Source organism: Mercenaria mercenaria, unplaced genomic scaffold (assembly GCF_021730395.1).
Source record: "Mercenaria mercenaria strain notata unplaced genomic scaffold, MADL_Memer_1 contig_2909, whole genome shotgun sequence".
Taxonomy (NCBI): Eukaryota; Metazoa; Mollusca; class Bivalvia; order Venerida; family Veneridae; genus Mercenaria; species Mercenaria mercenaria.
This window is the reverse complement of record NW_026460999.1, coordinates 1-12,382: the sequence shown is the minus strand read 5'-3', so window position 1 is coordinate 12,382 and position 12,382 is coordinate 1. Positions and strand designations below refer to the sequence as shown.

The 12,382-nt window shown below is 35.5% G+C and overlaps 1 protein-coding gene across 1 annotated transcript; it reads left to right on the top strand.

The window, feature by feature from the left end:
- Positions 1–8,692: 8,692 nt before the first annotated feature.
- Positions 8,693–11,853, top strand: LOC123527742 (uncharacterized; the record flags this gene model as incomplete). The annotated part of the gene is made up of 5 exons (XM_053533613.1): positions 8,693–8,804; positions 8,955–9,087; positions 9,344–9,454; positions 10,932–11,004; positions 11,557–11,853. Coding segments are annotated over exons 2-5 (601 nt in total), but the record flags the coding sequence as incomplete, so codon positions are not given.
- Positions 11,854–12,382: the final 529 nt, after the last annotated feature.

The following is a 12,382-nucleotide window of genomic DNA, read 5'->3' as shown; positions in this document are numbered from 1 at the left end:
ATCAGAAGGCTCAAAAAGCGTAAGTTACACCGAAACCGTCAACCATCTTGGGATCTTTGCACTACAAAAGGACACCCATTTCAGAAAGAAAAAACACATTTTAAATCAGAAAGTGGTTTTTTTACCAATATTAGCTTTATGACTAGCACCTGTGCTCGACAGAAAAATTACAAGAATTAACAAATAGACTATTATAATGAATATTATGAAGAAGTTGGCTATTGTTCCGTTTCCAAATGCTGGAGGAAATGAATCGTTGGAAAGCAGGAAAACGTCCAAAGCTCCTCAGATCCACAAGTCACGCATACATCTGAACTACTGGGAAAAAAAAAAAAGGGGGGGAAATGAATTCTGCACTTCAATACAGATATATGTCTGAAAGTGAAAAAGCTCTGTTGTAGGGAACAATACGTTACAAAAATTTCATCTGGCTCATAAAAAAGCTGTGCAAACCATATCATCATCATCAAAAATTCATCATCCTGAAACACGACCAAAACAGAAAAAAACGCCATTTGACTTTACGTGATCGTATTATTGATAGTGTTCCGGTAACTATGCGTCGTAAAGCCAAACTACTTCTTCAAATGTTGGAAGACCACCCGAGCATGAGTTGGAATGCTCAGGGAAATTTAGAAGTCAAAGGAAAACAAATTGCTGGGTTATAATATGATTTGATTTAGTCAATGATGTCCTCCGTCAAAGCAAAGGATCAAACCCAGAGGAGGGCAGAATTTTCACGAGGTTGGAGAGAATTAATGTCCTCAGAAATATGTGGCAACAGACAGCGTTGGTTATGGATGAATAAGAGAGGTTCCGGGTTGAAAGTATGATGGGGATGAATATTTTGAACAGTTCCTTACTTACACCAACACCTCCACCCCTCAAAAAAGGTATAAAACATGAAACCTCAAGCCTCTGGTCTCAAACTGGGATTGCATATTAACATGGATGGTTAAATTGAATAAAATTCTCTCTAAAATTTATTACGATCTAAACTCCTGCGGTTTTGCAGGAGTCCAAAAATTATACTTGGCGGTACAAAAACATAAACCATCTATATCGTTAAAGAAAGTCAGGAACTTGCTTCAAAAACAAAAAATATACACTTTGACACAAACCTATTCGACGAAAATTTGAAGGCGCCAAAACTCGTGTAGGGGTATTTTGGGATATCAGTGGCAAGCTGATTTAGCTGATTTACAAAGTTAATGATGAAAGGACAACCGACAATCTCGATATTTTATTGTGTGATAGATGTGTTTTCGAAAAATACGCTTGGGTTGTTCCAATTTATAATAAAAACGGGTCAGACTTGATTCAAGCGTTTGAGTCCATACTTAAATTCGGCTCGCTCTCCTAAGTCCTTGCAAACTGACAAAGGGTCTGGGAATCAAAATTAAAGATTTTCAAAAGTTTTAAAGTCAAAAATATTCATTCTTTACACAGAAAACCTGAAACTAAAGCAAGCATTGTTGAAAGGTTTGAGGAGAAGTCTGAAAGTTCGTATGTTTCTCTCCCCCTCACATGCCATATTTCACCATAGAAAAACGCGACGTTACATTGATATTTTAGATGATTTGCTTCATGCTTATAATCATAGTTTCCATCCGAGTAGAGTATTCAAGAACTCCAGCATCTCGTCACGGTTGATACTGGGCCTGAGGTTGCACAACATCTTTTTGGTTACAAGGCAAAGTCAAAACCCTTCCTGTTAAAGTAGGCGATTTTTAGTCAGTATTAAAAAACAAGCGAACGTTTGTTAAAGGTTATATACCCAATTGGACTAAAGAACTTTTCAAGTCATTTATTTACGCATTTCTTCACCACCAACGGTTCAGTTAGAAGATTTAAGTGCGTGAAAAAATCGAAGGTTCATTTACTTGCCTGAAATTCAGACTATAAAAGATAATCAAATCTATGAATTGATTCAGTTTTTTTCTTGCTCGTTCGCACAAGGGAAACGTAGGTGGGAAAAAATTTAAAGAAAATTAAAGTCCACTGGGAAGGATATCCAAATAAATTTGACAGTTGGATTCAGAAAGTCATCTCGTATAAAAGCAAAATACTTCACAATCATGCCTCAGTTAGATTCAGTCACGTGTGCAGGTGAGCACTCTACGCTTCTTTAAACACGCGAAAGCGATAAACCGACTTACTTTACTGTAACAGATTCTTGCCATTTATTTTGTGTTGGTGGTTTCTATCATTCAACTTTGCCTAAAATCAAAGACCGGATTGGTATATATTCTTCTCTGCTGACACTTGGTCACCTTTTACCCACCCCAGGTTTAAAATTCATAAAAAACCATTCAGCATCAACAACAACAACAACCTGTATCACAACCTCAAACTCAACAATGAATTCTTTTACTTTAACCATGTTAAGTGACCGTTCTATGGGGGAAATATTCCACAATAATACTCAAAGTGATTTAAAACAAAAATTACTAAACCTATTACGTCCATAAAGAGGGAATGGGGAAAATGGCGTTGTGTTGGCTCATTATTCCTCTCAAATCGTTAAATATTACAGCTGAGGAATCTCCAATTTCAGCTTGTTACAAACCAGGTCTCAAATTGGAAAGAAATTTGGATCATACGGTCACCCAATGTAAAAAATCAATGATAAAAAAAAAAAAAAAAAAAAAAAAAAAAATTTTTTTTTTTTTTTTATTAACTTTTCATTGTTGTATTAAAACAGGGTATATTATACTCCAGAGCATTCTTATTCATGAAATTGACAATGGCATTCAGAAAATATAGAAGACGCTTTACATGAACTGTCAAGGTGTTTCAGATAGTTATTCAAAAACCCAGTGAAACGAAATCAAATTCAATTTCTAATACAATCGCCAGCATATAGTCTACATTTCCATCCTAGTTTATTACTAAAGCTCGGAGGGAGAGTGAACATCTGGAGATGATTATCCTACAGAATGGACATCCTTTTCCTTACGGTGTGATTTGAATGTTGGCGTTAAATCATTTTATTCATTTATTCTGATTTGGCTGAATTTTACTTTTCTGGGAGGATATTGAGGCACCATCCTTCGTGTGGCCCATTTCAACCGGCAAGAAAGATTCAAATCATATTCATGATGGAATTTCTATATTTACAGTACATCCAATTTCCAAATCCAACTTTGATGAAAAATAAGTATAAAATATTAGGGGTGGACACTGGAGAAAAAGTTCATTTTGTTGGAGAATAATCTATGGTAATGTGCATTTTAGGAGAAACACGATTAATTTTATAATAAAAAAGCATCCAGTGTATGAGGTGTTCCTCGCCAATATGGTCTGGACTCGGAATCTATAATTCAAATTGCTATCAAAACAACAGTTCCTTTTGTACTCCCTTGGTTAAATCAGCAATCATGGCAGTCAAACGTGAAGGGTTAAACAAGGTATGCTTGCAGTCAAGGATATTATTTTAGGGAAGTGCTAAACAAGATGTTAAAGTCCCGTGGGAAAAGGGGCGTTAAAATTGAGTTGGAAAGGGCTGAAGCCCTTTTATCAATGGGAGATTCTTTGATCAGAAGTTTTAAAAGGTTCGGTCGTAAAACGACGTCCGTCATTCCTATTCAGACGTCGTGGAAGGGAAGCGGTGGCAGTGATACAAACGTGTGGCGTGGAAACCACTCACAGAAAAAGAAGGAAAAAACGCTTACATAACAAACTAAAAAGCAGTTAAGAAAACATTCTAATCTTGGTCTCTTGATATTTTGACTAAAATATGATTTGCAACACGGTTCTTGTGAGTGTAGCAAATCTGTACTTGATGTTACTTCAGTACCTCCACCATGACAGCTATGCAGATGGACAATGGAACAGAACATTACCCAATCTCTGCACTGAGTAATTCAGCTCCTATTGAATTCAGTTATTCCTCCACTGACGGAAAATTGGAAGATTTTAAATCAATCGTATTTATACCTCCAAATTAAAAGTGAAAAAAAGCTTGATGGGAACAATCCTGGCGGGTGACACAGATGAAAGTCCGGTGGTCAATAACTTTTTTCACATTCTGTTTAGTAGCATTGATGGTACCTGAACAATAAACTGGATTTCCAGCAATGCAGACAACTACCCTTCAAAGCATACATTGAAAACCTCCTGGTCTTACTACAAGAATGTAGACACACAAATGCACGCTCTTGAACTCTGGACGAAAGACACGTCTACCTTCTATGAAGGTTAACACAAATAGGGTGGAATCTAATGAGGGGATGGAAAACTTGGAAAAACCCCGTATTAGTACACGCAAACATGAGAACTCATTGGAAGATTACATCTGACTTGTTCCTACAGGAGAAATCCCTTCCAATGAATTGAAATACGTCTCAAACTAAAACAGGAGCCCTAACACCTTTTGTCTCATAGTACCGCCCGACGGAAAAGTTGTTATTCTACAAGCGGATTCATACGTGAGAAACAGTGGTTTACTCCTGTAGTGGCAAATGAACTTAAATAAAAAACATTGAACGCATAACATGAAGATACCAAATTCGTGCGCAGTAGTGAAACATTCACCAATTCATGCCGGGAATGAGATCCAAAATTGATGACCACTTGTTTCTGGGTCAACTGCCAAAACGAATCATTATAGGCATGGTAAAAAATTCTGATATGAATGGTGATGAGAGGACCAACATTTGACTTCCGGACATTTCATCCTGTCTAAGTAGAAGTCAGCATATCGACGGGAAAAACCATTCACACAACCATACACACCAGATTTGATAATGGAGAATATCTTCGATCTACATGTCTCTCTACCATGCATTACAGGGGTTGGGAGTGAATCGTTCCATTGGACCTTTCCATTGGGAGAATACAAACAAGGATACACACTTTGGGGATTGACCTAAACGGCAGACCAATGGTAGTGAAGAAGGACAGCTTCACCTTATAAAAACAGGAAACATGAGGATAGACATTCGTTTGGAGGAAGCCACTTCCTGGCAGTCATCAAGTTATAGAATGTATGCAGAATTTGACAATCAAATTGAAATTCAACCAGCTCAGAGAAATTTATTACAGATTGTTAAATATGCGAGAGAGAGAAGCTCTTCAAGTATACTTAACGCCATTGTTGTGGATGAACTACAAACACTCATCTATAATGAATGAAGAAAATTGTCTAGGATGTCCATGTTAACATCTAATCAAACACGCACCATGTATTTTATACACACCCCACGGACGAATGGTGGAACTGTATATTGATCGGCACTTGATCAACTGACATGCAAAAAGTTGACAGAACGTTTCTATGACGAGATAAAAACATGTACCAATCTTACATGACAAAAGTGAGGAAGCTCCTAAACTCCTCGGACAATATAAAAGCGCAGCAGAAACTGAATGCTCAGATCCAGCTGAGTCGTGGATAAGGTATGGGTGGAACAAGTTAAATTCACTGGAACATGGGACACAATTGAACTACAATATATACTGGACAAATCATTTCATTGCGTTCGCTCAGTTGGTATAGTCTGTCCCAAGGATCATTTACCGAACGAAAGCTACTCATACACAAGCTTATATTGTTAACATACATGTTTCAGATAACCTGGAGAATCATTGGGTGGCTATATTTTTAACGAAAAATAATGCCATTACTTTGATTCGTAGGATTAACCTGTGGAGGAACAATAAAAACCCTTCTGGAGACTAAGCTAGGAAACTGGTCCAATGATTACTGTTCAGACTTCAAAGTGGAAATAGTGCTATGTGTGGTGTTTACTGCATATTTGCCCCTTAGGACGTTCATAAGCAGAGGTTTGTGACCTTACTCAGATTTTAACTATTAATTTAGAGCAGAACTAATATTATCATCAAATTGACAAGACTAGGTGAGATGGTTTTTTTAAACAATAATATGGACATCTATAACAAAAGCAAGGAAATTACCTAATCTGAACACTGTTCAATGTTGTAAAGATGCTCAATGTATACACAGGCTTTTGTTCAATATGTTTAAAAATTGTATGTTTTAAATCATTGATTACTTGTACCCTTAATTTTTGATTTACTAGTTCAATTGTTACTTGTTATTTCTGTTAAACAATAAAAAACGTGTACACAATATTGATGTTCTTGATCTTTTCCCGTAAGGGGTAGTAGTATACCATTAAATAAAACAGTGGTCTGGTTTTCTTTAACAAAATCCCAAAAAAGGGGATATTGGTTCATTAAGTAGATCGAGAGTTTATACAGTAGTAGGTAGTAGTGTGAAGAGAACCGTAGTAATATGATATAAAAACCTTAGGACATACATGAATCAACCTTTATCGCCTACTGAAAAATGGATATAAAGTTTCTCATAGAGGATCCCTATCGCCCCCCCTGGGAAGGTCCCATATCGCCCCCCACCCTGGGGAGGTTCCCCATATCGCCCCCCTTTACTACTGACCGTTAAATCCAAATATAGCGCACACATAAACTACATTGAGTTAAAATACCATGATAATTTATCATAATATCATGATAATAATGATATTGTTTATCATTCCATAACAAACATGCAAAAAGGTGGAAGTATAAAATAAAAGGGTTATTGTAGCAGTAGCTACCTTAGACTCGTGGATTATTTTGCAAGGTTGTGCGCCTCGTGTGATCCGTCCTTGCAAATTCCACTCGAGCCAATAACAGCATCCCAGATCAAGCTACTATTATTTTTAACCCTATTTGATCCGGTGGCATCTGCTGACTAAGGGAAGATATTTAAATGTAACGGCGGATCTACATCAGCATTATATCATTGCAGTTGTTAAAGGTGTGTAGGCGACTCGCTCGCGGAATGAATAACGCTTAAACATTGTCGAAAAGTATTTTGCAAAGCATGGAGGTATATTTCTATTACGTGATAGCTAGGAGGCTATCGCGATACATAAAAATATATTGATAAAGCGAAGTTTTTCTGAAAAGATTATCTCAAAAATCGAAAGTTTCCAGCAAATATTTTTGCGATAATTTACATTTGTATCTCGTTTTTTTTGAGAAGTGCCCGCAGTTTCCATTTGTTAGCAAGATAGCTGTCTCGATAATTTCAGCAATTATCTTGATATTTCAAGCTTTTTTGAAAACTTTATCTCAACAGTCTAAAGTTTCCTGGAAATAAAAGCGTATCTTGAAAACAATGATTTATTGCGATAATGTTTTCCAAAACAGGCGCAACATTTTTGGAAAGTTTTAGATTATTACCGAGATTGCTACCTAGTATCTCGTGGCAGTTTCAAGCACTAACACTACTCTTTGTAACACAATGAAACAATTAAATTTTAAATTTTATATTTGCATTCACAATAATTACTGAAATATGTGAAGATTTTCTTTATAAGAATTGAACGCAACCAACCAACATAATTATAGCAGACTTAGTTTGACCGAGTCTGTTCATAAGAGGTAATGATGTGCTACTGCCTGTTTATCTACATACTGCTAAAAAAACGCCATAATACTGTATGGTTTTTATACGTTTTGATTAGTAAATAATATTATTTTTAATGAAACGTGTTGGATAGACATTGGATAGGTGTAGGATAATTTCAATACACAACTATACTTTGTCTTAATTGTGACATAAGTTAACAGCATACTGGGCCGCGAAGCGCAACCACAAAGAAAACGATGGTTGTCAAAATGCAAAGTATGAACAACCGTGATAAGAGTGCAACTAAGAATTGAAGGATTATCTTCACATTACATTTTACATTTAAAGGCACTGACCTCCGGATTTTGGCTAAAATATTTTACTTTTATATTGACAGTTGGTCGTATTATGAACATTTGAATATCAGATTTGGTCTCTAAACTACTTTAAAAATGCCAAATCAAGAAAGAAAAGATGACCGCGCCGGGAATCGAAACCGGATCGCCGCGGCAATAAAGGAAGGTCGCTACCGATAGAGCTATGGAGGATTTATTCTTAATGAGCGTTAAATATACATATTTATTATCGAGGCAGTTTACCTCCAGCGCTTTTCGATGTTCATAGTAAAAATTAGTAAAATCAACTACTACTACCAGTAATTCTCATGGGTTTCTGTAAAATATAGTCCGTCAGTACATAAGTTTCAAACCATTCTTAAGAAATATAGCATTAATTTTCAGATATCTAAAAAAATCTTTTTTTGTTGATGTTGCCGAAAGATCTGGAGGCTAGTGCCTTTAAAATGGGCATGTCAGTAACAGAATCTTGCGAGTTAACGTGCTGATGACACCCGGTGTCATTGCAACTGATGCCAATTGTAGGCTACAGACCTGTAAATAGATTTACGTAAACTTTGCTCCTTGATATGTTTGATATTTGTATTCACTTTGACTATCCTAACTCCAATAAAGATTTGTGAAATGCACCTCAGATCATGATGTCTGTCATATTTAGGTGGTTAACTGGCATCACTGTGTCATTTGTCTCCCGTTTCTCTCCAAAACTGCATACACATCTAAACATCTATTACTTCATCAAATTATCAAAGCAGAAAGTTGTTCACCGTCTCGTATAAACTCCTCGATATTTTGTTAATTTTTATAATAGAAAATACTTATCTCAATGCTAGCACATTTTGACCAGTCAGCAGATCATAAACACGTAACAGCAACGCAAGTTTCATTTTGCTGATCCTATTTCTGTAACCTAACATTTTCAATGTTAGCCTATTTAATCTATTAGTGGAATAGGGAAACGCATACCATAAGTTCTTATCTATGACAGATAACGTAAAATGTCTTATCATTAGGTTAAAATACGTCTACTAGCATTAGAAACGATCGTCCACAATCGGTGACACTTCGTACGTATAACATGTATTACGTTAATGTTTTTTGTACACTTTTACTATCGTATTTGAAACTACATATTTAGTTTGGCATGTATGCTTTTGATTTCTAGAATTTATTGTTGTTTTGTCCTTACCTAGTTTATAGAGTTGTTCTTATTTCAGTTCGAGATATACCATGAATATAATAAAAATTTCCACAACGGTATTCAGTGTGTTAAGTTTGTACACTACTCTTGTCTCTGGTGACTACTCGTGTGTGTGTAACTACAGTGTCGAAAAGAGTGTATTTACAACAGTAAGTCATTTCTTAACTTGTAGTTAGAGCTAAAAACGAGTAAAAATATAGATAAAATAAGAAAGAGTTTGACTTCAACATTATTAACCATATGTCTTATGTTTTCATATGTACGTATTTGCATGGGGTTGTGAAATTTAGTTTTTGATACACTGCCATCCCCGACCACCAATCGACCCTTACGGCACAAAAATAAAATAAAATAAACATAACTAAATACCTAGTCTATAAAACTTGTAACTTTTGCTTTCAACAGATGAATGAGCAGGGCAGTCCTATTGGATACATGTATGAATTTGATTGCAAACAGAAACTGGACTTGCAACAAGGCACACAAGGATGGTTCGAAATAGCTTTCGAGCACCAGGTAAATTTATATTATACATTTCTACCAAACTTTTGCCTGGTTTCTGAAATTATATGTGCGACAACATAGCGAAGTAAAGGTGTTTATATGTATTATAACTATGTATTCTTTTAAGGAAATGTTCTCCAAATATAACTCATTATTACATGTCTCCTTTTATAAATTGCCGGTCCACAGTTTATGCTATTGATTGGTATATAGCTAAAGACTATACTTTTCTGGGCTATAGTCAAAACTTGAAGAAAAATATATAAAAGCTTCTGATGCCATGAAATAAAGCACTTATTGAACGGCTTCGGTCCTCGGGTAATAGAATGAAATATTGAAAGCAAATTATTAAATGTATATTTTTATTGCTTGAATATATATCTTCATTTATGATAAATACAAAAGAAGAATATTTTCCCACTTACCAGCGTAATAAACTTTAGGTGATAGTTGGATAGTTCAATACCATGTTTGTATATAACGTTATATATTTTAGGTAAACATTTATTTTTGTTAAATACGACATATCCTGTCACATTAGCTGAAACTCGCTTGTTCTGGGATATCTAAGACTAATAAAATCTAGAGAAAGATCTACAGGAGTTTGATCCCCAGGCCATGACGATGTGATAAAAGACATTGTGTCTGACATCATTAGTCCTTCATCTCTGTTACATAAGGGGATGTTGGCAGTTATACTTAAGGAGAACATGACTGTACTTGTACAGAATCCAGGAACACCGGTGCTGTCACTTAACTAAAATACTGTTGAAAAACGACGTTTAACCCAAACAAACAAACTATTCATGAGAAGTAATGAAATGTACAACGCCGCTTACGTCTCTTAGCACCGGCTTAAGCTGAACTCGATTACCCATAAATATTGAATGAACTCCAAAAACCTAAAATGTATGTATACGAATGCTCGCACTTCCTGTATGATTAGTATCTACATGTATATTCAAGAACTATGTATATAGTATACAAATGTATATGTGTGTGTGTGTGTGTGTGTGTGTGTGTGTGTGTGTGTGTTCGGGTTTAACGTCTTTTTCAACAATTTTTCAGTCATATAAACGACGGACAAATGTATATAAAAATCTATAAAGATCAGCAGTATCTGCAACAAATAATACCTACCTACCTACCTACCTACATTTATGCGTATATATACTAGAGTTGTGTTAACCTTATTCAACAGTCAAGTCCATAGGCCATAAAATGAAACTGACAAAAATACGATTGTGGTTCACAAACAAACATGGCTCTATATACTCATTAAACAAGTTATCATTTGCGAAAAATGCAGCGATGACTAGTATTATATCAACAAAAAGTACGTTACTACGGTATATCCATAGAACACCTTCGTTAAGATTATAGTAAATACTATTTTGTGTATACCAAATTCACTTGCATAAATTTAAGATATTTCTGAGCAGCCTACAATGTATTTATTAAATATACATATATTTTGCCATGTTTACAGATTGGATACCTAAAACAAGACGATCAGATTCAACTTCAACTTTGTCCAGGGGATCCACCACATGAGGATATTGGTAAGTTTGTACATTATTTTGAGTGCATTTTGTTTTCCAAAGACTTATTTCATTTCCGCTTTTAAGCGTACATAATTATGTACTCGTTTGATGTTAATATTAGGCAAACGTATACTAATTGTCAAAGTCATTCAATAAAAATTTGGCAACTTAAATTTCACACATAAATCTTTTTGATATATGCCGGAGGTGTGATCCTGCTAGATGCAACTTGGCTTTGTTTTTTTTTTAAACAGGAGCATTAGGCAAGAAAAATGTTTATGTGTCCTAACAATTTCTGTAATTTATCAAATTGAATATCTTTAATAAAATGCCACAAAATTATGACTAGTTTGCATCTGTGAACAAAATGTTATAGAGTATAGAATAGATTGTATAAAATATTCAACAGGAGCAGCCACGCCGCCCATACAACTATAAGCCTAACACATATATTGAAATTGCAGATTCAAGTATACGCGTGTACTTTTAAGAAACGGCTTGATACGTACGTATTCGAGCATTGTATTATTCCCGGAATTCTAATAGGTTTAATTTGTCTCTGCGTTCTAGTGACGACAGTTTCATCTCCAGTCTCCTCGACCCAGTCAGCAGACACATCGTCTACGAATTCTTACCAAACTTCAAAGATAGCAGCACCAACTGACATTTTATCATCAACAATATCGACAAAACTGAGCACCCAAACACAAACGACACAGATCACAATCACAACAACATCACAATCTGTAGTTTCATCACCTGCCATCAGTACAAGGCTTTCAACAACAAAGCAAACGACACAGACATCAACAACAGGATTGGTTACCCATACTCTACCATCCAGTATTCCTAATAAATTCAGTCTAGGTAAGTTTAACTTCTGCTCACCTATATACAAAATAATAAATAATAACTTATCTTTAAATGTTTAATAATAAAAATACAAAATTCGTGTTACTCAATTAGATATTCACCATAATGTATGAAATTAACAAACTATGAGATATTAATTAATAGTTTTTTCTTGCTAACATATGTACTGAGTGTACACATACCGCAATTTTCACCGCATGTTTAGAAAAAACGAAGACCATTTTATTATCTTATATTTTATTTAACAAGTTTGTATTTAAGTAATACGCAGATCGACAAGTTTTCTCACACAGCTTCCCCACTTCTGTCAAATGATCACGTGATCAAGTACATTTGAGCCGCGCCATGACAAAAACAACATATTGCATTTGCAACCAGCATGGATCCAGACCAGCCTGTGCATCCGCGCACACTGCTCAGGATCCATACTGTTCGCTTTCAAAGCCTATTGCAATTAGAAAAACAGTTAGCGAACAGCATGGATCCTGACCAGACTGCGCGGATGCACAGGCTAGTCTGGATC